The sequence below is a fragment of the Prionailurus viverrinus genome, chromosome B4 (assembly GCF_022837055.1).
Source record: "Prionailurus viverrinus isolate Anna chromosome B4, UM_Priviv_1.0, whole genome shotgun sequence".
NCBI classification, from domain to species: Eukaryota; Metazoa; Chordata; class Mammalia; order Carnivora; family Felidae; genus Prionailurus; species Prionailurus viverrinus.
Window position 1 is genome coordinate 30994702 of NC_062567.1, and position 25168 is coordinate 31019869.

At 42.4% G+C, this 25168-nt stretch overlaps 1 protein-coding gene across 1 annotated transcript; it reads right to left on the reverse strand.

The window, feature by feature from the left end:
* Positions 1–221: 221 nt before the first annotated feature.
* On the reverse strand, positions 222–19041 carry TUBA8 (tubulin alpha 8). Its single transcript, XM_047866006.1, has 5 exons — positions 18937–19041; positions 8755–8977; positions 6884–7032; positions 3807–4487; positions 222–533 (listed from the first exon to the last, which is right to left on the reverse strand). Exons 1-5 carry the CDS (start codon positions 18937–18939, stop codon positions 240–242), a joined length of 1350 nt encoding a protein of 449 aa, XP_047721962.1. The 5' UTR covers positions 18940–19041; the 3' UTR covers positions 222–239.
* Positions 19042–25168: the final 6127 nt, after the last annotated feature.

Here is a 25168-nt window from a genome sequence, read left to right on the forward strand (position 1 = left end):
TTCACCCTAACCTAGAGACTCAGTTTTTTCATGACACAAAACTACTTTTACCCAAAGGAGGGTCTGAACAAGCCAGCATCCATTTTCAGCCCAGTCACTCATAGGCACTGGTGTCATACACCTTATACACAGAAATTAGGCTAGGTACAGGAGTGTAGTCTGTTACTCTTGGAATAGTTAAATGTGCTTTGAGTGTATCAGCATAAATAAAGAGACACAACCAAGGGGAATGTGTATATTTAAAACTCCTCCCCTTCATTTTCTTCTTCAAATGAATCAGTCCCCACTTCTTCATAATCCTTCTCCAGAGCAGCCAGGTCCTCCCTGGCCTCAGAAAATTCTCCTTCTTCCATTCCCTCTCCAACATACCAATGCACAAAGGCTCGCTTGGCGTACATGAGGTCAAACTTGTGGTCCAGGCGGGCCCAGGCCTCCGCAATTGCTGTGGTGTTGCTAAGCATGCAAACAGCCCGCTGGACTTTGGCCAGGTCCCCTCCTGGTACCACCGTGGGTGGCTGATAGTTGATGCCCACCTGAGGAACAGAGAAAGAGGAGGGACAACAAAAGAAAATGCAGAGCAGCCAAAGGACAATTCAAAATGGGGTTATCTTGGTAATATGATGTGGTAGCAAAACACAGTCATGGGTGTGGGGATGGGAGCAGGCCTGGATATGAAAAGATAGAATCAAAGGGTTGAAGAAACAGAGAGAGGTGAGTGTTGAAGATAAATCAAAAGTGAATGGAATTGAGTACAGGCAAATTCAAGAGAAAGGGCTATGAAATCTAAAACTGCAAAAGACTAGCTGGAATTTAAATAAAAACTTAGAAAAAAATAAAGACTATGAAAGAAGAGGAGAATAGGGATGGTATGAGGTAAAAATGTAGTGGGGAGATTCAAGGAGACAAATGAAGGTAACGAATGAGATCAATATAAACGGGGGTGTACAATACATGGTTATCTTGAAAAGGAAAATAGATCCCCTTTTAGAGGCAAATTAATTTCTAGGCTTGAAGTTTATTCTTTTCCACGTGGTCATCTAAAGTTTTCAATAAATTTAGGGAAATTTCTCTGCCAAGGGTAAAGTGCTGTTTAAAAGATCATGGAAGTGAGATGCCTGGGTGGCTCATGTCCGACTCTTGATTTGGCTTGGGTCGTGATCCCAGTTGTGGGATTGAGACCCACAACGGGCTCCACGCTGAACCTGCTTGAAATTCTCTCACTCTCTCCCTCTTTCCCTCTGGCCCTCTCCCCCATTCACACTATCTTTCTCTCTCTCTAAAATAAAAAATAAATAAATAAAAATTAAAAGATCATAGAGATATTCCAGAGCAATAAATTTAAAAATTCAAAAGGTCTTGGGGATTAATGTTAGCCAGTCCCCATGTCTCAGGGGAGTAGGCTTGTTAGAAGAAAAGCAAGGCCTTCAATCAAAGAAAGTTCATTAAAACCCTTGCCTGGACAAGCCTACTTCCCAAGATCTGGTAGCATGGCAAGGTTCTCCAAGCTAACCCTAGCCCAATCTAATGTTAGGGGTACTATCTGAGAATCTCCCTTCTCCCCACACACATACCCCAAACCAAAGTCAATCTCAGGAACTGTAAGCAACTGAAAGAAGTCTGAGGGAACAAACTGTGATAATATCCATAGGACACTGAGAACATAGTACACCCAAAAAATAGCTCTCCTACCCAGGTCATCATGCCTTAAGTGTCAGCCTCTTAAATTCATAGCTTTAAAATATATGTCTTCTTGAGAGATGTAGGTGGGAATTGCAGCAGTCTATATAGCCAAGGTGGGTAGCCCATTATGAATTTAGAATTTAATCTTAGACAAAAGTAGCTCTTGGTGGTGGAGATGATGCTAAGATAGGGCAAAGGACCAAAAATGAGAAAGGGAAGGGCAATGAATATAAACTTCACTGCATCACATATTTTGCTCAATCTGACCCTGACTAGAAAAAAACTTTGTGTCTGAAGCCAACTCTCCTCTCTCAAACAGTAATTATTCCTTCAACTGATTCAAGTAGGGACAAACACCCTTGGGAAGAATGCAAGAGGATGAAATTCAACAATCATATGGTTTTCTGAAAAGCAGCTAAAGATGCTGCACTACCTATCTTTCTGGACATAATCCCCAAACTTCAGCTTAAAATAAGAGATAGAAAGAGGGGCATCTCCTTTTTGTTAACTTCCCCACCACCCTCACATCTCATTTTTTTCTTTTTTCCTATTCATTTTCCTACTAGCTTGTTTTATTGTTTGTTTACATTTAAATTTTTTAAAAAGAACTCCATATTTTGGAAGATCTTGATTGTTTTCACAGAATGACCAGAAATGACCCATAAAAATAGGTGTAGTCTTGGGGTGCATGGGTGGCTCAGTCAGTTAAGTATCTGACTCTTGATTTTAGCTCAGGTCATGATCCTAGATCAAGCTGCACTGACAGCACAGAGCCTGTTTGGTATTCTCTTTCCTTCTTTCTCTGCCCCTTCCTGACACTCACATGAATGCACACTCTCTCTCTCAAAATACATAAACATTTTTTTTAATGTAAGCAACATTATTTTTAAAAATGGGTGTAGTCTAGAGGAAAGATTGTGTATGTAGCTAGGAGTATAGCAGTGAGGAAGAATGCTACCAAAGGAGATTAGCTAGATCAAAGCCTCATAATGCAAACAGGTCAGTCAAGAGACTGGCAAATGGTGCCTTGTTTTTGTAAGTCCCACCAGGAAAATACAGAATGCTCATCTCTGTATCTCTACCAACTGGTACATCAACCCCTGGTGCTGAGTAAACCTCTGAATTATTAAAGGCATGACTGGGAGGTTACTAATTAATATTAATGCAAATGATGATAATTATTTTGATAGCAGAATCTGATTAAAGACTATAGGAACACAGGACAAAGTGGTCAAGCAGTTCACATGCACAAAACCAGCTGCATGTCTTGCCAGTGCAACTCAAAGAAGTGCCTTCTAACATTCAACATTCACTAGTCCTGAGATCCATGGGTCTTCCCTGGCTGTTGTATCTCCTTACTAACCCTCAGAGTCTGGCATTTTCCATACTGTGGACACCTGATCTACAACAGGCTTCCTCAGCTTCTGCTTACTTCTAGTTAATGGGAAATGTCAGGGCTTCACAAAATAAATGAGTCACAATCCTATAACCATAAAATTTCTTCCTCACTGAGTTAAGACTTACAGGGTGAACACTTACTTTTTCAAGATAAATTGGGAGAGAAACACATCTTTTATTAAAGGATGGGATTATATCTCTCTGATAATTTGAATAATTTGGTTAATTACATTCTCTGATCTATTACCAGATTTCATCTACCTCCACCCATTCATCCTGTTCATCGCACTTGCCCACATGTGTTCTTTCTACCCTGTACACTCCTCCCTATTGTAGAAAAGCTCCTTTCTTCCTGACCTTTGAGATGCTTATAGATGTTAGGGTAAGAGCAGTAGGAGACTTCTCCCTACTATAGTAGTACCCCTCTGAATACTGCAATGGTCCTCCGCTCTTTTCTTTTTTTTTTTTTCTCTCTCTTTTCATAATTCTTTCAAATAAAGTTTCTCCTTACCTAAAATGTATGAATGAATGAATGAATGAATGAATGAATGAATGAAATTAATGCTATCTTTGTCTTAAGCCCCTCTCCCCATATCATCCCATGAAATCTGAAGATCCCATGGAATTGTATGCCTAAGACCCTGGAATTTATACATCCTCCTTTCCCATCCTTGGTAATCTTCTGCTTCTCTAATTGTCTACCTCCTCCCTAAGTCATCAGCTCTCACCTTGAAGCCTGTGGGACACCAGTCTACAAACTGGATAGTCCTCTTGGTCTTGATGGCAGCAATAGCGACATTCACATCCTTAGGCACGACGTCCCCCCGATAGAGCATGCAGCAGGCCATGTACTTGCCATGTCTTGGGTCACACTTCACCATCTGGCTGTTGGGTTCAAAGCAGGAGCTCGTTATCTCAGCCACAGAGAGTTGTTCATGATAGGCTTTCTCGGCAGATATGATGGGTGCATAAGTGACCAGTGGGAAGTGGATACGGGGGTAGGGCACCAGGTTGGTCTGGAACTCAGTGAGGTCCACATTGAGGGCCCCATCAAAGCGGAGAGAGGCAGTGATGGAGGACACAATCTGGCTGATGAGGCGGTTGAGGTTGGTATAGGTAGGGCGCTCAATGTCTAGGTTTCTGCGGCAGATGTCATAGATGGCTTCATTATCCACCATGAAAGCACAATCTGAATGTTCCAGTGTGGTATGGGTTGTCAGAATGGAGTTGTAGGGCTCCACAACTGCAGTGGAGACCTGAGGGGCTGGGTAGATAGCAAATTCTAGCTTGGATTTCTTGCCATAATCCAGGGAGAGGCGTTCCATCAGCAAAGAAGTGAAGCCAGAGCCAGTGCCCCCACCAAAACTGTGGAAGATCAGGAAGCCTTGCAAGCCAGAGCAGGCATCTGTCTGGAGAGAGTAGAGAAGGGGAAGAAACCAGAGGACATGTTTATGAGAATACCCTCATGTGAACAAAGGCAGGCAATCCTCTCTGGCTGCCCCACTCCACTCCTCAACATTTTTATGTAGGTAAAATTGAAACAGCCTTGAAGAAGTAAGATAAAAGGAGATGGATTGATCTTGGGAGGACTAGCTGAAATATATAGGGTGGCAAACTGCACATGTACATGCTACGAGGTATGTGGAAGTTTCTAGCCCAGTGGCTTGGTTGAACCAGGAATAAGAGTTTCAGAATGACAGTGGTTAAAAACCTTACTCTTTGAAAGCCCCAACTCCTTCTCCATTTTCCCTGCCCTTGTCATTGGTTTTGTGGGAACTGCCGATTATTTATTTCAGCCCAGTCTTGAAAGCTGGCTCTGGGTACCAATTTCAGAAATATAAATGGAATCAGAGAACCTGAGTTTTAATATCAATTTTACCATTTCCCAGTTGTAAAAACGTGAGCAAGTTATTGAACACCTCCAGACTTCTGTTTCTTCCTGACTAAAGTAGGGCAATAAAAAATATTCATCTCACAAGGATATTGTGATTATGAAATGAGATAGCATAATATGTTGAGCAAGGACTTGACACATAGTAAGCACTCAATGTTAGCTCTTACCAGAACTAAGTGAATTCAACACACTTTTCCAAAGAAGACATCCAGATGGCCAACCAACACATGAAAAGATGTTCAACATCACTCATCATCAAGGAAATACAAATCGAAACCACAATGAGATACCACCTCACACTGGTCAGAATGGCTAAAATTAACAACTCAGGAAACAGCAGATGCTGGCAAGAATGTGGAGAAATGGAAAACCTCTTGCACTATTGGTGGGAATGCAAACTGGTGCAGCCGCTCTGGAAAACAGTGTGGAGGCTCCTCAAAAAATTAAAAATAGAACTATCCTACAACCCAGCAATAGCACTACTGGGAATTTATCCAAAGGATACAGGAATGCTGATACATAGGGGCACATGTACCCCAATGCTTATAATACAGCGTTCAACAATAGCCAAATTATGGAAAAAGTCTAAGTGTCCATCAACTGATGAATGGATAAAGAAGAAGTGGTTTATATATACAATGGAATGCTATTTGGCAATGAGAAAGAATGAAATCCTGCCATTTGCAGCAACGTGGATGAATCTGGAAAGTACTATGCTAAGTGAAATAAATCAGTCAGAGAAAGACAGATATCATATGTTTTCACTCATATGTGGAACTTGAGAAACTTAACAGAAGACCATGGGGGAAAGAAAGGGGGAAAAATAGTTACAAACAGAGAGGGAGGGAGGCAAACCATAAGAGACACTTAAATACAGAGAACACACTGTTGCTTATTGGAGGGTTGATGGGGGGATGGGGAGAGGGGAAAATGGGTGTTGGGCATTGAGGAGGGCACTTATTGGGATGAACACTGGGTGTTGTATGTAAGTGATGAATCACTGATTTTACCCCCAAAACCAAGAGCACACTCTATACACTGTATGTTAGCCAACTTGACAATAAATTATATTAAAAAAGAAAAGAAATAAATAAAACTAATTTCAATTATGAAAAAAAAAGGAACTAAAGGAATTCATACAGTCTTAGAATTTTCCCATTGGGTATGATCTATGAAACTGGTTCTGAACTTTTGGGGCCCATAGACAGCTTTGAGACAGACAACCCCTATGAGCCCTCTACTAAACAGAAAAAGTGAACATATACAAAAATTTGGTATCTTTAGCTCTCCAGAACCACTAATCAAGTCCAAACATTTCCATTGTAAAGATAAGGAAATGAAAGCTCAAACAGACAAAGAGACCCACCCCACAACTCAGAACTTTCTAGTCAAACCAACCTGATTCAAATTCTAGTTGTGTGACCCAGGCTAAATTATTAAACCACATGCCCTCAATTTCTTCATCTGTAAAGTACAGGGAAGTGACTTCCTTTGTATCATTAAGGGAATTAAGTGAAGGAATATATTCAATTGACATTTGTAATGTCATTTGTAAGTGCTCAAATGCATCAATGATCTCTTCCTCTTTTCTTCCAAGCTAAATTCTTTGTTAACTTAGGCTTCCAACAAGCAAACATCAAGCCTTCCTTATACTTAGAATTTCCCCCAAACACTATCATAGAGCATCAATAAGAATTAGTAGAGCGTCAGCCTATAGGGTAGTCCATGATGTCCAGGTGGAGGAAGAGGCATCATCCTGTGAATGTTTCTTACAGAGCACAAGCAGAAATTCCCAAATCGTAGGAGTTCTGTCCTGTAGCCAGGGGTCATAGGCCTCCACTAATCCTGTTCAGGCTTAGGCTTATCCATCTTAGCTTGATTTACCAGATCCTCACCTTTGTTAATACTTACCAGCTTCCGTATGCGATCCAGCACCAGGTCAATGCTCTCCTTGCCCACTGTGTAGTGGCCCCGGGCATAATTGTTAGCTGCATCCTCCTTTCCTGTGATCAGCTGCTCTGGATGGAAGAGCTGGCGGTAGGTTCCTGCCCGAACCTCATCTACCAAGAGATGGAAACTATCAACTCTTCCAACCTTGTTTCTAGAGGAGATGCATCCCTCCCCATTAAATAACATAAAACACTTTTCTGGGCCTCCATTTCCTCTACCTATAAAACTCTACTGAGGTAAAACCAGACAACCCCATAATAAATCTGCAAAAGCTTAAAAGAATGCAAGAGTAACATAGGCACTAATAGAACCAGAAGTCTGTGACTCAAGGAGGCAAAGAGAAGACAACTGCTCTGCTGGTTGGAACTTTTCAAAGCCTTAGATTCACAACGTTCACAAAACACCAAAGTTGATTGCCCCTCCTTCTTTCCACTTTCACCCCTCAGTCCCTTTTGTTTTTTCTTTCATGCTACAAAGTTACCCAAAACCTGAACTCAATTTCACTTGCATTAAAATGTCCCAGGGAGGGGTACTTGGGTGGCTCAGTCAGTTGAGCATCCAACTCTTAATTTTGGCTCAGGTCATGTCCCCAGGGTCGTGGGATTGAGCCCCACATTGGGACTCTGTGCTAAGTGTGGAGTCTGCTTAGGATTCTCTCTCTCTCTCTCTCTCTCTCTCTCTCTCTCTCTCTCAAAAAATGTTCTAGGGATACAAAGAAAGATTCAAGGTGATCTCTTTCAACAATAGTCTCACCATAACCTAATATATGTCAGGCATTAGAGATATTTTAGAATGACAATGAAGCAGAGCTATGCTCTAGGTTCTAGAAGAGTAGGAGTCCTAGAGAGGGTGGCTATTCTGCTCACCTCCAAGGATCTACACAAAGTGGACATATGGCTGACCAAGATGTATCAAGCCCCAACTGCATGCCCTCTTTTATTCATAGTTCCTCTACACCCCCCCCCCCCAAGGAAATCACCCATTTGCACAGTAGCCTGGTAGGGTAATCTGCACATTTTGTATTTGTATAAAGTACAAAGTACAAAGTACAAGATTGTCTACCTGTAGTCTGTTGCCCCTAGAAATTAGTGTTCAGGCATTACAGACATTTGCCCAGATATCTCTGTGAAACTTACCCATCCCTTGCTTGGTGAGTCAGCCTTGAAGCTGAGGAAATCCTGATGTTGAGCTAAGGATTGACTCAGGAGTCAGACCCAGGGGGAAGTGATGGTGGGGGCAGAGGGGGATTTACAGGAAAGGTGAAGCACCAAAAATCCTGCTCCAACACAAGTCAGAATTCTTGTTTTCTATGATCCAAAAGAGGTTCAGTCTAGAACTACAGCAACCTCTGGCTATAAGAAAATATGTCATCTGTTATTCTATTTTGTGTGCATGATACTACAAGGTTACACCACACCCATGAGAAAAGACTGTAATTATTATAGAATCAGAAACCTATACTTTGGGAAATGGACTATTTGGAGACTTCTTATAATTTCTAAAATTATTTTTTATTTTTTGCTCTTGGTTTATAGTAAAGAATCTTGACAATTTGGATCTTTCTCAGCAGATTTAAGGGGGTTAAGTACAGGGTATTTTGTTCTGCATAGGTTAGAGCTGTAATGGGGGAGCAGGGATCTGTGATTACTATTGTGAGACTCTACAAGACTGTGGAGATTTCAAGGAGGTAACAGAAGTCATGTGCAGTGGGAAGGTTCTGGTTGAGCCACTCCCATCTTGCAATTAGAGATTCTGCTTCCTTAGCTACCATGAACAAAAGCCTCTGCAGCTTCATGTTGTTTTCTGTGGAAAGGATCCTAGCCCATACTCACCGACAACAGTAGGCTCCAAATCTACCATAACAGCCCGAGGCACATGTTTCCCATTGCCAGTCTCACTGAAAAAGGTGGTGAATGAGTCATCGTCATTGACCTTGCTGGCCTGGACACCAAAGGTGCCATCTGCCTGGATGCCGTGTTCCAGGCAGAAGAGCTCCCAGCAGGCATTGCCAATCTGAACTCCTGCTTGACCCACGTGGACTGATATGCACTCCCGCTGTGGAGAGAGTGAAGAATCAAGGTCAGAGAGTCCCAGGCCTTGGTCATGCCCTTGTGCTATATCCTGCACATCTGAGGACTTGTCTCTCCCTGGCATTCAATCCTCAAGATCTCCATCCCTCCAACCATGTCATCTAGAACCAGATGGGAGTCTGAAGTGTCAAGTGTCTGAGCACCACTGCATGTGGACTGAGACTTGGCTCTGACGAAGAATCACAGTTTTGTGATTTGCTCTAAAGTTTGTTTTTAGGGTTTTCCTTTGTGCCAAGAAAAGGAAAAAGGGCAGCTGCACTGATAAAACAAGAGGCTCATTCCAAACCATGAAATTCCTATACTGATGAAGGAGGTCAAAGGATGAACCAATGATAAGAGCAGAAACTCTGTAAATTCACTACCATACACAGTGGCAGCATTCATATTCATGCCTAGGCCCTAATCATCCTGGACAGCATCCTCTCTCTCTATACTCTCCCCATCTCCCTCCCTTCCTCTCTTCCTCTCTCTCTCTCTCTCTCTCTCTCTCTCTCTCTCTCACACACACACACACACACACACACACACACATACACACAGAGTCTCAGAATATCATAGAGCAGATAACACTCATGGAAGGAATATACTTTCTAAGTAGGTATCATGTCTTTAGTGTTCTGGTTATAAATGTAGGATGAAGAAAGGATTGTTACACCAGCAAGGAAAAATTGGGAGTGTTTAAATTAGGCTCTTCCTGAACTGAGAAGTTGGAGATTTTCTTTGTAGCCACCATAACCTGCTCCCTTATCTATGTCAGGCCACATATTAAAGCTGACCTTTAGAAAGTCCTTACTTCCTGTTACTCTGGCGTGAAGCCACCACAACTTGATTTGTCCTAGTACTAATAGTTGAGGATGAGGGTGTGTGTGTGTGTGCATGTGTGTGTGTGTGAGAGAGAGAACAGAGAGACAATGAATATGTGTGTGTGCTTGTGTAAAGAAATTGACTATGGGGTTTTACTAGGAGGTATGGCTTCATCACCTCCATATATCCCAACTGTGAGGAAGCAGTGGCCAGCACAAAGTGGCTCTGTGCCCATGGTGCCCGCAAGAGCCTAGCAGGGAAGCATGTGCTTGGTCTGTGTGTTTCTATTCTTATCCATGACGCAACCTGGCATTTTCTAGCACTGAATAAACCAAGCCAGGAGCAGAGCCTCCAGAGAATGTGGCTGGGCATTGAAACACATGGAGTCAAAGGGAACTTGGAGGTTCTCTGGGCATGGGAGCAGGGCAGCTACCCTAAGTAACACCTCAAAAATCCAGAGGTGTTAGGACCCATTACTCCCTAATTCAATTTTAGAACTGTGTCCCTACCCTACACCTGTCTCTATGCCCTTGCCTTAGGGAGCACAGAGCACAGATGTTCACAGCAGCCAAACTGGAACATAGCCCTATCTGGGAATACAACCCAGCTATATTTCCATGAGTCTGGTGGCCAGAGAAAGGCTTCACTCACAAAGTTGTCCATACCCCAGGGTTTGAATTTTGCCTTCACAATTTACTTGCTGTGCTGTGTGAATTTGGCTGAGTTACTTAACTTCCCCTCATCTTAAAATAATAATTTAGCCATGATTATTGTTGTTTTGCCTTAGCCATTATCATTTTCTTTATGATACTACCTTGTAGCTTTATTCTCCACACAGAGGAGGCACAGGTAGAAAGTTAGAGACCTTAGGTCCCCATTCCACTCACCTTTACTGTGAGGTTTATTTTCTGCCTTCACCTTATGTCTCAATTCAGACCTTAAAAAAGCACCCTACACCCAGGAACCACCCCCAAATCAGTGTAGTATCAATCAGTCCACATCTTTTACATCCATGAAGACATGACTTCCTAAGGAGGTGTCTAAAACTGAGGGGACATTGGAGAGGCCTAAAAGGAGTCTGATCCTGTGTATCATCCTTCTAGGTGACAGCATTCTCTGTGGCTCTGACACTCAGCCTTCTGAACCTTGCCCCCCACCCCCAACCACCACTACACTCCAACTATCTTCTGGGCCTATCTGTGATGCTGTCTGCTTTCCAGTCAGCCTTCCCTTCTGGAACACCCTGAGATTTTCCAGCAAGAACACAGGGATATTTCAGAAATATCAAAGATTATATGAGGAAGAGTAAAGGCTCTCTGGGACCAGAAGACTACCAATATGTTGATATCAATGATATCATCCTCTTTTGATATCCCCTTTAATATCACACACACTAATAAATATGCCAGTCTTCACAAAATCTCTCTCTCTCTCTCTCACACACACACACACACGCCTTAGGAAGAGCTATTTTCCCTGTTAAGATAATTTACAAGAGTAATTAGAAATATAAAATAGACTCCAAAATAACTGACAGTCTTCCAAAACCCAAAAGTGGCTATGCTAATCAAGAGAAAATGAAAATCCCCCAATGCCATTCCCCACTAACAGAACCAGAGCTCCTGGGAGAAATAAAGAATTCTAAGTCTGGGGCAAGCAATGTACAAGATGAGCCCAGAAAATTGTATGGTGCCTGAAAGCACAGAAGCTAACACAGACTAGGGTGATGTCAAAAGTTATCTCAGAATCAACTTGAAGAGGCTCCCATTGCCAAAGATGAGACAATATGAGCATCAAAAAGAAAAATAATGGTACTTGATTGAAACAGGGTATATATGTAAAAATCCACAACTCCTTGGGGTGCCTGGGTGGCTTAGTCAGTTAAGCATCCAACTTTGGAATTTGGCTCAGGTCATGATCTCATGGTTCATAAGATCCAGCCCCATGTCAGTCTCCACTGGCAGTGCAGACCCTGCTTGAGATTCTCTCTCCCTCTCTCTCTGCCACTCCCTGGCTCACTTTCTCTCTCACACAAAATAAATAAACATTTTTTTAAGTCCACAACTCCTTAGTGTTATTTAAAAAAGAAAACAGAAATAAAACTCATTTGTGCCCATTCAAACAGCCTTGTTGATGAGAGAGAACTAAAGAATCCCAACTAATCAATGAAAAGGATATTATATCAAGAAATGTTGCCACATTACAGTTCCTAATTACATAATTGATTTGGACAAGGATGCCAACACCATTAAGTGAAAGGCTGATTGGAAAAGAATTGAATATTCATATAGCGCCAAAGAATCACTGTTACTTACAGGTTACGGGGGTGGGGGGAGGTAACTAACAACAGTTATCAGCCTAACACTGGGATCAATCTTAACACTACCAATAGTGAGAAAACCAGACATTATAGACCTCTTGATGTGATGCAACATAACATACACAACACCACCCATGAGGGGTTCTTGTCAAAAATACTCAGCCTTAATCTATTAAACACTTTAGATTTAGTTTCCGCACTTTAGAAAACACAAGGATCAGAGTGATGTTAAGTGGCATCATGAGAAAACAGTAAAATAAATCCAGAAGTTGAAACATTCTACAGGACAACTGATCCAATCTTTTCAGTTCATGAAAAATAAGGATGATAGAAGAGATCATATCTTTGTTCCACATCAAAGGAACTTAAGAAACATAACATTCACATGTAGTATGTGCACTTTGCCTGAATTCTGTTTTGAACAAATCAAAATTATTTGGGGAACAAATATAGAAATTGATTAATTTTGTTAAGCATGATAGTGAAAATGCAGTTAAATATGACAATTTACTTATTTTTAGTAAGTAAATTTCTAAAGCATTTGGGGCAAAATGTCAATAAGTCTGTATTTTACTTTAAAATACTTCAATAAATACAGCAGGCAAAGTAAATATGACAAAAATTATTATTATTATTATTATTAAAGCTAGCTAATAGATGCATAGCTCCATTATAATGCTATTCAATAGCATTTGAAAAGTTTGAAAATTTTCATACTAAGAAGAAAATAATTAAAGAAAGGAACGAGGAAGAATGGGAGTAAGGACTCCACTCACCATAATTACCTTATCCTGAAGGGATCAGGCTCTTCCTGTCCCAGTTCACTTGGTCACTTATTCAACTAACATTTACTAAGAACCTAATTTATCAGAGCACTGAGCTATCCTTCTCCAGCCACTCTACCCAATCACCATCCCCATCTTCCTGCCTGGAAGTTCTACATAGATAAACACAGAGTGGACCCAGGCCTTAGGAGGCCACCTATCATGTCCAAGAAAGGTCACCTACCTGGGATAACCAGGGACATTTTGCCAACTCCAAATGTTTAGGATACTAGAATTAGACTGGCCTTGTGGATCACCAAATAGGATTCCCTTCCCATTTCACAGATTAAAACTCAGAGGCTCAGAAAAGTAGAAGGACAGATTCAAGATTTCACAGTTCTTTAGCAAGAGCCCAGACTGGAATCCAGGTCTTCTGACCTCAGCTGAGTTGTTTCTTTTACACCACACAACTTCCTGCCTCACTTGCACTCTGAACTTCCAGGGCCCTGGGTTGTGCCAACATCTATATCAATGCAAGCCTGATAGTGTATAGCCAGGCCAAGCTTGTATAGCAAAACTCCAAACAGAAAAAAAGCTCCAGGGAGAGAGAAACTGAGAATGTCTTATGGTGGTAGCCTTTTTGAAAATGGGTCATCCTTCTCTGACAGAACCAATGATCTGTTTCTCAGGGCTGGTGTGTGCAAGGGGAGGGAGTGGGTTGAGGTACAGAGTAAGCTGACCCAGCAGAGGATATTTAAGTCATACATTTGCTCCAAACTCAGATTTCAGATTCCCCTCTCTAGCCAATCAGAGCTCATGCTTTCTCTCACACACTATTTCTCTCTCTCAGTTCTATTTTGAATCTGGGCTTATAGAGCTCAGACCACTTCTGCGCCCTGGGTATGCTGTGATGGAAAGGGGGTCTCCTGTATGCTACTGGACCTCTCTCCCAGCAATTTAGGGGGTGAAGATGAGGGAGACAGAGAGACCTAACAGAGGAATTCCTTTCCTCAAGAAAAGTATGACACACCCTAACACAGACCTAGCGCTGGGATAACTACAAAAGTTACCCACTCTGTCCATTCCTGCAACAAATATTTATTGTGTTATTATGTACAAAAAGGTACCAAAAGGTACTGAGCTAAGCCCTACTCATCCTATTCATTAAATTTCACTTCTTACAGGAAGTCTGGAAAACCACAAAGCAGCAAAGAGCCCCTACTATGTGCTCCTGCAATCCTCGTCTTCCCTATTGTTGCATTTATCATACCACATTATAGCTGCTTATTCAGTTCTGTGACTTTCCTAGCAGAGAGAGTAAGTTCTATGAGGGCAAGGGACCCTTGTTTATTCACTACATCCCCAGCATCAAGCACAGTGCTTGAATGTACTGGGTGCTCAATAAATATATGAATGATTAGAATAAGAACTCTATCCTGGGGGCCAGGGGGTGTCTTATAATCTATTTGACAAGAGAGTAGCCAATGCCTAAAAGACAATGGGAGTTCAAAGGAGAAAAAAACAACTCTGGCTTGGTTTCCTGGAAGAGGAATATTTGCAGAGACCTTGACGAATTTAGACATGCCAACATGATCATTTTAGTTGGGCTTAGGAGCGTGGTGAACAAGAGGCAGGAAATTTTAGGACAGGTCTCGCCAACCGCTCGGTTAGCCTGAAGTGTCAGCTCATGAAAGGCAGAGTAGATGAGAAATCTGTGCCACCTACTATCATCTTCCTTTGAGAGGGGAGCCTATGTTTTGCAGAACATCAAAAAAGAAATTCTAGAACTTTACAGCCCTTTTATAATTCCACTATAAGAAACCTTTTCTTATATCAATCTTACATCATTTCTATTTCAATATTAGTCATTCCCTTTTGTTTTATTGCCAAAGGACTAAGATCAGCTCTAGGATCCTCTGTAGAAGGAGGTTTTGTAGCTTCAAAAGTTATTTTGAAGTACCATAAAACAGTAAAACTGGCATATTGTCTAGGAGAGGAAATAACACAGACCAGCAGTATATGCCACATGAAAATCTGAGACCAGTCCACATCCCCTGACTACCAATGTGGTCAAATGTCACACAGTTGCTTTCAGGAAGCATATTATTACACCAGATTATGTCTAGTTGTCAGGCTGGGCTAATAAATTACCTATATTTTAGGATCTAGGTCAGAGATAGCAAACAAAAAGTAGATCCACAGTGTTATGGAGGAATAATTAAAGAAGAAATATTATTTGTAAAAGATTGAATTATCTCTGCTCAAAGCCCTTCAATTAGAGCACATTTGGAATCCCTCAGAACAAAGAATAGATAGCAAGCCAGAAACAGTAAGAACAAAGACTTGACCTAAATTAACATCAGTAAGTGAAAGTGGCTCAAGAGAGGCGGCTCAGATTATAGGTACTGCAGTTAGGGCAGCAATAGGGATGACATAGACCAACTTTAAGAGTAGCAGGCATGTTTGGTAAGTAGACTCCCAGCATTAGAGAGACATTAATGTCAGAAGGCCCTTAAGCTTTAGTTGACTTCGGGAGCAAGTGTGAGAGACAGTTAAAGAGTTTTAATCTGATGTACACTGCCCACTCCATTTTCCCATTCTCCTCCACAGTTCATTATCTGGGACAAATTCTAATAGCAAGACACAGACAGAGGAAATGTCAACCACAAAGGCCACAGATAGCACAACTGGTCCCTTGGTGGCCAAAGGGAAAAGGAGCAGTTGGTCTACTTCTGCCCCCAAGATTCCCACCCACCCCCCTATCACTGGTCCTGAATTCCCCAGCTATTTCCCCCTCAGAACTTATTTTTAACTTTTCATCTTCCTCTCAAGGTCACTCAGGAGCACTCTCAGAAAAGACACTCAGCAACAGCATTAGCCATTTAGCTCAGGGCCTGACCTGAGCTTGGAAGCTTCCTATGAAAACTCCTCCTCATTTAACTGGCACCTTTGCCCAAGCCACTGCCAAAGGAAATTCTGTTCATCTGGCTCCTCTGCTGTTCAGAGGCATGTACCCCACTACCTCTGGGGAAACCTGCACTTTGTGATGGGAAAGGCAGTGCAGCAGTGACTCCAGCAGTGCTCTGAGGTCAGAATAGAAGTACGGACCCTGCAAAGCTCAGCCATGCCTGCCTGCAAGGGGGCAGTTGGCAGAGGACTGCAGACACGGAAGCAGTGTCCACCCCACCCCTATTCTCCCCTCCCCTCTAGCTGTCCATTTTTGCCATGAAACAGGCTCTTTGTTGCCACTTTATGCCTATTCCCATCCAAACTGGTGCTCCCCAGTTCAGAAGGAATGCAGAGAAGGAGGCTATGCTGCAGATGTTCTCACCTCCCAAAAAAAACACATACACTTTCTCTGTGCTCTGGTATCCTTGACATGGTCTTGGCTTGGGGCACTTGACCAGGAGTCTCCATAACACTTTTCCTAAAAGATGTCATAGTCTCAGTTCCCAGGAGAACTGCTCACTGGAGGGATACTAGGAGCAGATGGGAATGCTCAGTTATAGGATTAGTTATACATTTCTTACTCAGAACCTACAGAAATGTTGTAGCTAATTCTTCTTAACACAGAGGCTGACTTCCCCTCAACCCCCACAAGGGAAGGGGAGCCTGGGGATTGGGTGCCTGAAACTTAACCTGTTGGAGGAAGTGAAGCCCTTCCTGCAAGGGTGGGATTCTTTGGGTTCTAGGTTTATTAGATGTGTCGTTCTAGCCTTTAAGGAATGAGTCAAGAGATTTTTAAAAAGAGGTTCTATGAGTGGGAAATGGTCAATAAGTGTTTTCCCATTAAGACAATGCTATCCATGTGATTAAATATTTTAAACAGAACCTGCTATATAAAAGTCAGTTTCAAAATAAAAGATACTCTCTTTTCAAAATATTCAACCACAGGTTTTCAGTTAAGCAGCCACTTTTAAAGTACAGTTTTACTATTTAGAATTTTTATTTCCTGGATATTTTTAGAAACTTGCCTATTGAAAATACATCAAAGTTTGCTCACAGGGCCACATTTTTACAATCCTTGACTCCCTTATAAGCCTACTTTAGGCTCCACACTGAGAGTCACTATGGCATTCAGGTCAGTATTAAAACATGCACGAGAAAGCACTTTGAAAATTAGAAAACACTACATACTAGACATAAATATTAAATATCAAATCTTGAGTATCCTGCCTAGGATTTGCTTCAAAATAATGGGAAGTGAGCAAAGGGGGAACAAATATGAAGCAAAGACTTGTCATAAGTAGATAATTGTTGAAATTGAATAAGGCATATACAGGAGTTCATTATACTGTTCTCTCTCCTTTTTATATGTTTGAAATTCTCCACAATAATCCTGAGAAACTTAACAGAAACCCATGGGGGAGGGGAAGGAAAAAAAAAGAGGTTAGAGTGGAAGAGAGCCAAAGCATAAGAGACTCTTAAAAACTGAGAACAAACTGAGGGTTGATGGGGGGTGGGAGGGAGGGGAGGGCGGGTGATGGGTATTGAGGAGGGCACCTTTTGGGATGAGCACTGGGTGTTGTATGGAAACCAATTTGAGAATAAACTTCATATATTGAAAAAAAATAAAAAATAAAAAATAAAATAAAATAAAAAAGAAATTCTCCACAACAAAAAGCTTAAAATAGTAAAGCTAGGGGTAGCCTTGCAATTTGAGCCATAACCCCTCTTCATTTTGTAGATGAGAAAACCAGCCCAGAGAGGTTAAATGACCTTCCTGAAGTCACATAGCTAGCTACAGAGCCAAGAGTCAAAATTCTCCTCTGGGCTTCTTCTTTGGCCTCACAGCAGGGGCATCAGGCAGGAGTGGATTCGTTTGGCCACTATGGCCCCCAAGTTCTTCAAGCTCCCAGGTGTGTCTGGGAGCATGCTGGTGAGAGGGGGCTGCTGGCAGACCTCTAGCTAGGAACAGCAGAGCTGGAGCCAGAGCCAGAAGGCCCTGGGCACTTTCCAAAATGCGCAGAAGCCAGGGGAGGAGGGGAGTTTTCTCGTCACTGACACCTAGAGCAAGAGTGCCCAGAGAACCTGACCTTGGCTTATGAGACTTGCTTATTCTGTCCCCCTCCCCCACCCAACCTTTCCAACCTACCTCCCCGCTGCCAAAATGTCAGGGCTCTGAACAAGGAGGTTCTGGGGTTTCAGGCGTTCTGGGAAGTGGATTGGGGACGAATTTACCCACCCCCGGGGCTCCAGGCGGCCCGGGGCGGGAGGAGGGGAGGGCGGATGGGAGGGATTCTAGAGGGTCTGGAAAGCCCCTCTCCAACGAGTAAGATCTGCATCTGCAAAAAAGGTAGATGTGGGGGAGGGAGAAAGGAGCCGCTGCTGAACCCCTAACCACGATAGTAAACAAAAAGAGAAGTGTGAGGTCCCCTGGTCTTCCAGAGGGAGACTTCTGTGTGCCAAAGTCCTTCTGACTTTGACCGCTGGAAAAACGGGAGTTGGCGTAGGTGCCAGGTGTCTGGGAAGCTGAGCGCGCTCAAGTTTAAGTGCCCCAAACCCAAGCAAATGTCCAGAGACAGTAAGGAAAACGACCTCAAGCCTAGGGAGACTGTGACGTCTTAAGTTCTCTGTCATATTCTGGGGCTCTGTCACATTTCAATGTGTTTAGGGACTGACTGCACCCACTCCCCTAGCAGCCCGTGCGCAGCCCACCCATCTGGAATCCCTGGACTGTCTCCTACTTAGCCCACTCTAGTCTCTGAGCTGCCTGTCTGGGGATCCCTCAGAATCTCACCTCTTCTGCGCCGGCTTCCCATGTCCTCCCTCTCCTCACCTGTGTGCGCAAATGTCCCTTAGGTCCCTTTGAGGGGCGACTTGTCCCAGGTCTCTATATCTAGGGTACTGACACGGGCTGCCGTCCGCCGGAGGGTACGGACCCCGCGACCCTGAGCTGACACCCCAGGAGACTTCAAGGTTTGCAGATCCAAAGCGATGGATCCGTTAGCCTCCGCGTAGATACGGCTCTCGGCTGGGTGCCAGCCCTACGCCCCAGATCCCCGGCCGGCGGCCCCAGGCCCTGGAAAAGCTCACCATCGCGGCTGCTCTCCTCGCCCGCTCGCCTCCCAGCTGGGCCTGCCCACCCCAACTGCTCCAGATACAGCCGCCTCCGCTGTTGTGACACACTGGGTGGGAGGGGGCCAGGGACAGACATGCTGGGCCAGCAGCTGCCCTGCAGCATCACAGTGCCCAGGGAGGGGAGGGACTGGGACAGGTCACAATTGCTCCTCTCCGCCCACCCACGGCTCAAATCTCTGGGCACCCGCGGTGGCCCCGCCCCGCCTCTGGGTCCAGCTTCGGCTGGGTAGAGCACAGCGCTGTGGGAATAGTGAGGTTGGGTTCCTAGAGGCTCCAGGAGGGAGGCGGTCCTATTACCAAAGGCACTCCTACACTCTGTAAGATTGGCCATTATAATTCCAGCTGCTTAGGAAAGAAATGTAAATGTGCTGCTAGACAAAATGTTCGCCATTCCCCCAAACTTTCATTGTCTTCCAGCTGCCAAACACCAGCTGCCAGGAAGGACTGACCCAGGCAGGAAAGGCACCTGGTTGGGATTTAGTTGACTGCAGTCACCCTAAACCCAGGAGACTGCTGGGCTCATTGGAAGGAGGAATAGCTCCAACCTCAGCTCTGCTTCTCATGTGCCTATGCCTGTGCCTGAGCAAGTTGTTGAGCCTCTGCTCTGGTAACCTGTTTCTAGCTCCATCAAAGCCCAGGTGGTCACTGGAGAATTAAATGAAATAACATGCATAAAGCCATAAAGCTCCTGGTATACAGCAGGTACTCAATACTAAAGCTGTTTCTGTTTCTACTGCTCTGTGTGCATGACTTTCACACCATTATTTTCAAATCTCTTTCTTGATCCATTTATCATTACTCCCTCTTCCTACTTGTAAGCCCAGAATGTACAAAATGATGTCAGGGTTCTGGCTGCCTCTTTGCCATTGTGGCCTTTTGGTGGCCACAGTGATGTTGAAGGGTAGTAGATTTCCCCTACTCTCTAGATGGAGAGGGCAACTGGGTCTGGCCTTGGTAGGAGCCCCTCTCTTTATACTTCATATTTTGGCCACATTATTAAACCTCCATTCACTTTCCCCAGCAGAGGTCAATCCCTGCTGAAATATGAAATCCACTCTCCCATCCCACTTTTCCCAGGCACCTGACAACCAATCATCAAGTCACTCCAAGCAAATTCATAGCTTTTCTGCAAGAAATGAGCTGCTTTGACTAGAGTACTAAATTTTACCCACTATTAAATTATGAGCTGAACTGTTGTTGTCTGTCTTATAAGATCCTAAAAACTGAGAATCATGATTAAGCTAACTCCCAAGCACATGGTAAATGCTCAGTAAAGGCTAATGACTATTACTAATTATATATTTCTTTCTCTCCTAAATTCCCATAGCATATTCCATTACTTCTTCTGTTATGTTTATCCTTTTCTATGTTGGATTCTAGATATGTGTGAGTGTGCATGTGTTTAAACATTTCTACAAATAGGAACACCTTAAAGGCAGGAGTTATGTTGTCCTCCCCATCAAAAGTAGCTAGTTAAGTGTATCAAAGTTGCTCAATAAACATTGCTGAATAAACTGATTTTTCAAGTTCCCTTTGTGAACCAGCAAATATATTATGAATAGGTTCTTAATGTCTCAACATAGATAATGACAATACTAGTGATTACAATAGCAATTTATTGCTTTTCATTATCATGATGCCCTTTGAACTCCATCCTCTTTCCCTTTATTAGGTTTGGGATGGAGGAAGCCATGACTACTCTATAAATGCTAGATTGTGCTTCCTAATTCCTGTGTTGAAGCCCTAATCCTCACTGTGGCTGTATTTGGAGATAGGGCCTTGAGGGAGGTAATTAAGGTTAAATAAAGTTATTAAAAGTGGGACCCTAAACCAATAGGACTGGTATCCCTATAGGAAGAGGAAGAGACACGAGGAGTGCACATGCACTGAGGAAGGCCATGTGAGGACACAAAAAGGAGGCTGTATATAAGTCAGGAAGAGAAGTCCACCAGAAACTGACCCTGCTGGACTTTAGTCTTGGGTATCTAGCCTCCAGAGCTGTGAGAAAATTTATTTCTGTTGTTTAAGCTACCCAGTGTGTGATATTTTATTATGGCAGCTGGAGCAGACTAAGACAGTGACCTTAGAGTCTTTGAAATTAAAAAAAAAAAAAAATGCTTGCTTCCTTTTGGTTTTTAAGTCCTCTGTCTTAATTATTTGACTTGTGGCAACCCAGATCTCATTGATACTTCCCCATCCCACTTCCATCCTATGCCTTAGCCCTGAGTAAAAGTTTGAAAAGAAGGAAGGACATGTTTTTTTAGTACCTGTGATGATAATTATGTGTCACCTTTACTGGGTCACAAGATTCCCAAATATTTGGTCAGGCATTACTCTGGGTGTGTCTGTGAGGGTATTTCTGAATGAGATTAACATGTGAATCAGTAGACTGAGTAGAGCAGACTGCCCTTGATAATGTGGTAGCCTTCAGCCAATCAAATGAAGGCTTGAATAGAACAGAAAGACTAAGAGAGAATGGCTACCTACCTGACTGCTGAGCTGGGACATCAGCCTCCTGCTCTTGGACTAAAACTACTCCTTCAGTTCTCCTGGGTTTCCAGCTTGCTGATTGCATATCATGGGACTTATCAGCTCCCATAATCACATGAGCCAATTCCTTAAGTAAATACTTCTCTTTTCTCCTCTCTCTCTAAAAATGATAACAGTACTAGTGATTATTTTTATATTTATATTTACATTTATGAGAAAACAAGTTCTTATTCATCATAATTTAGGCTTGGTAAAGAAATTACTTCACATTCCGGTTACTACCTGTGAGTGTATTTTGTCTTGCATGAATTTTTGGGCTGTGAAGTCACATTCTCAAATATAATCATTATTGTGATAGTCTAAAGAGTTGAGCCAATTCCATTTGAATAAGAGGTAAGGTAATTTCTATCAATCATCCAAGAGAAGAGTTAGTCTTCATGATATTTATATACTTATTATTTATACAATATTTATTTGTGCTTATTATTTAATACTTGCTGACACTGAGCCAAACACAATGCTAAGGGTTTATCTCTTTTGCTCCTCACCACAAACCTCTGAAATTAAAATTTTATTATTCCATTTAACAGATGAAGAATCTGAGAATTAGAAATGTTAACTCAATCCTGATCACAACTGTTAAGGGGTAGAAAGGGAGTTTGCACTCAGGGAATCTGCACCAGAGGCTAAAGTCAAATGTTTAATTACTACCTATAAACTGGAATGGGAAAGGCAGACTGTAGGTAGAGAGGGCTTCTCCTCCTTCTCTTAGCTTAGACTTTGAGAGTCCACACATCTAGGTTGGTGCTCCCAGAGATGTGTATTAAAGGTAGGGTTTCCCATGTGGAAGGAGACTAGGAACTTGGAGAAAGAGCTGGAAAAAGATCTGTTAATATCCAGGCACCTACACTGCTGTGAGCCTGTGCATTCCAGAGAGCAGACTAGATTTTATAATCAGATTATCTAGATTTAGGTATGCACCACATTTATTTAACTTTGGTTATTTCCTAGCCTTAAGTACTCTCAAATATACATATTAATATTCCAAGCTTGTTTCTCATATGCTGCCAGGCACTAAGAGAAAAGAAGGATGGGCATTTTGGCCACAGTAATCACAGATGAAATGGTTCCCCTTTGAGGTCTGCATGGTTGTGGCCACCATAATCATCAATAGACCATCAAGGAGAAGGTGAGACAGGACAAATTTGGAGTCACACAATCCAGTTTACCCTTCTCCCAGGCAAGTCTCCTTTCAAAACCAACCTTAGGGAATCTGGGTTGTTTTTTTTTTAAGCTGGGGAAAGCAACATTTTCCTACTGGCCCTGATTCTTCCCCTGCTCACACTCCTCCCAACAGGTTGATGCCAAAAATGGCAACTTTCAGGACATCATCTCCATAACTTTAGCTTTAATCCCTCTTAAGCTCACCTCTCCTGGAAGTGACATCAGTCAGCTACATAGAATTCAGCGGAAAGATGAGGCAGTGAGAATGTGAGGCAGTGGGCACTTAGGCCTGGGGGTGCACTTAACAAAGTGCAAAGAACATTGAGGTGGGGGAACTAAGAAAAAACTCATCTCCCTGACAAATTGGCTCAAGCTGATTAGAGGCCAGTGCTGAAGCCCTTACCCTCATTGCATCTAAGTCTCTGTTACAGCTCAGGTAACCACCTTCTTCAGCTGCCAGCCCCTAAAAAAACATCAACAGATCTGTGTGGGGTAAAGTAGCACCATAAGAAAGATTAGGCGATTGGGTCATTATCTTCTCTTTGAGGCCTTGTTATTCTGTATACAGTTAATTCTTCACTTGTTAGATATTTACCTCCTGTCAGATACTGAAACTATTGATTGAATTATCTCTTTTTTTCTATCCAGTTCTTTCTTTTTTTTTTAATTTAATGATTTTATTTATTTATTTTTTTTAATATAATTTATTGTCAAGTTGGCAAACATACAGTGTGTACAGTGTGCTCTTGGTTTTGGGAGTAGATTCCCGTGATTCATCGCTTACATACAAAACCTAGTGCTGATCCTAACAAATGTCCTTCTCAATGCCCATCACCCATTTTCCCCTCTCCCCACACTCTGTCCACCCTCAGTTTGTTCTCTGTATTTAAGAGTCTCTTATGGTTTGCCTCCCTCCCTCTCTGTTTGTAACTATTTTTTTCCCCTTCCCTTCCCCCATGGTCTTCTGTTTCTCAAGTTCCACATATGAATGAAAACATATGATATCTGTCTTTCTCTGACTGATTTATTTCACTTAGTGTAGTACTTTCCAGTTCCAACCACGTTGCTGCAAATGGCAGGATTGCATTCTTTCTCATTGCCAAGTAGTATTCCATTGTATATATAAACCACATCTTCTTTATCCATTCATCAGTTGATGGACATTTAGGCTCTTTCCATAATTTGGCTATTGTTGAAAGCTCTATAATAAACATTGGGGTACATATGCCCCTATGTATCAGCACTAGTGTATCCTTTGGATAAATTCCCAGTAGTGCTATTGCTGGGTTGTAGGGTAGTTCTATTTTTAGTTTTTTGAGAAGCCACCACACTGTTTTCCAGAGTGGCTGCACCAGTTTGCATTCCCACCAACAGTGCAAGAGGGTTCCCATGTCTCCACATCCTCACCAGCATCTGCTGTTTCCTGAGTTGTTAATTTTAGCCACTCTGACCGGTGTGAGGGGGTATCTCATCATGGTTTCCCTTTGCATTCCCTGATGATGTTTGATGTTGAACATCTTTTCATGTGTTGGTTGGCCATCTGGCTGTCTTCTTTGGAAAAGTGTCTATTCATGTCTTCTGCCCATTTCTTCACTGGATTGTTTTTGAGGTGTGGAGTTTGGTAAACCCTTTAGAGATTTTGGATACTAACCCTTTGTCCAATATGTCATTTGCAAATATCTTTTCCCATTCCGTCAGTAGCCTTTTAGTTTTGTTCATTGTTTCCTTTGCAGTGCAGAAGTTTTTATCTTGATGAGGCCTCAATAATTCATTTTTGCTTTTAATTCCCTTGCCTTTGGAGATGTGTCGAGCAAGAAATTGCTGCGGCTGAGGTCAGAGAGGTTTTTCCTGCTTTCTTCTCTAGAGTTTTGATGGTTTCCTGTCTCACATTTAGATCTTTCATCCATTTCGAGTTTATTTTTGTGTATGGTATAAGAAGGTGGTCTAGTTTCATTCTTCTGCATGTTGCTGTCCACTTCTCCCAGCACCATTTGCTAAAGAGACTGTCTTTTTTCCATTGGATACTCTCCTGCTTTGTCAAAAATTAGTTCTCCATACATTTGTGGGTCCAATTCTGGGTTCTCTATTCTATTCCATGGGTCTATGTGTCTGTTTTTGTGCCAATACCATACTGTCTTGATGATTACAACTTTGTAGTAGAGGCTAAAGTCTGGGACTGTGATGCCTCCCGCTTTGGTTTTCTTCTTCAATATTATGTTGGCTATTCGGGGTCTTTTATGGTTCCATACAAATTTTATGATTGTTTGTTCTAACTTTGAGAAGAATGCTGGTGCAATTTTGATTGGGATTGCACTGAAAAGCAGATTGCTTTGGGTAGCATTGACATTTTAACAATATTTATTTTTCCAATCCACGAGCATGGAATGTTTTCCATTTCTTTGTGTCTTCTTCAATTTCCCTCATAAGTTTTCTATAGTTTTTAGCATACAGATCTTTTACATCTTTGGTTAGG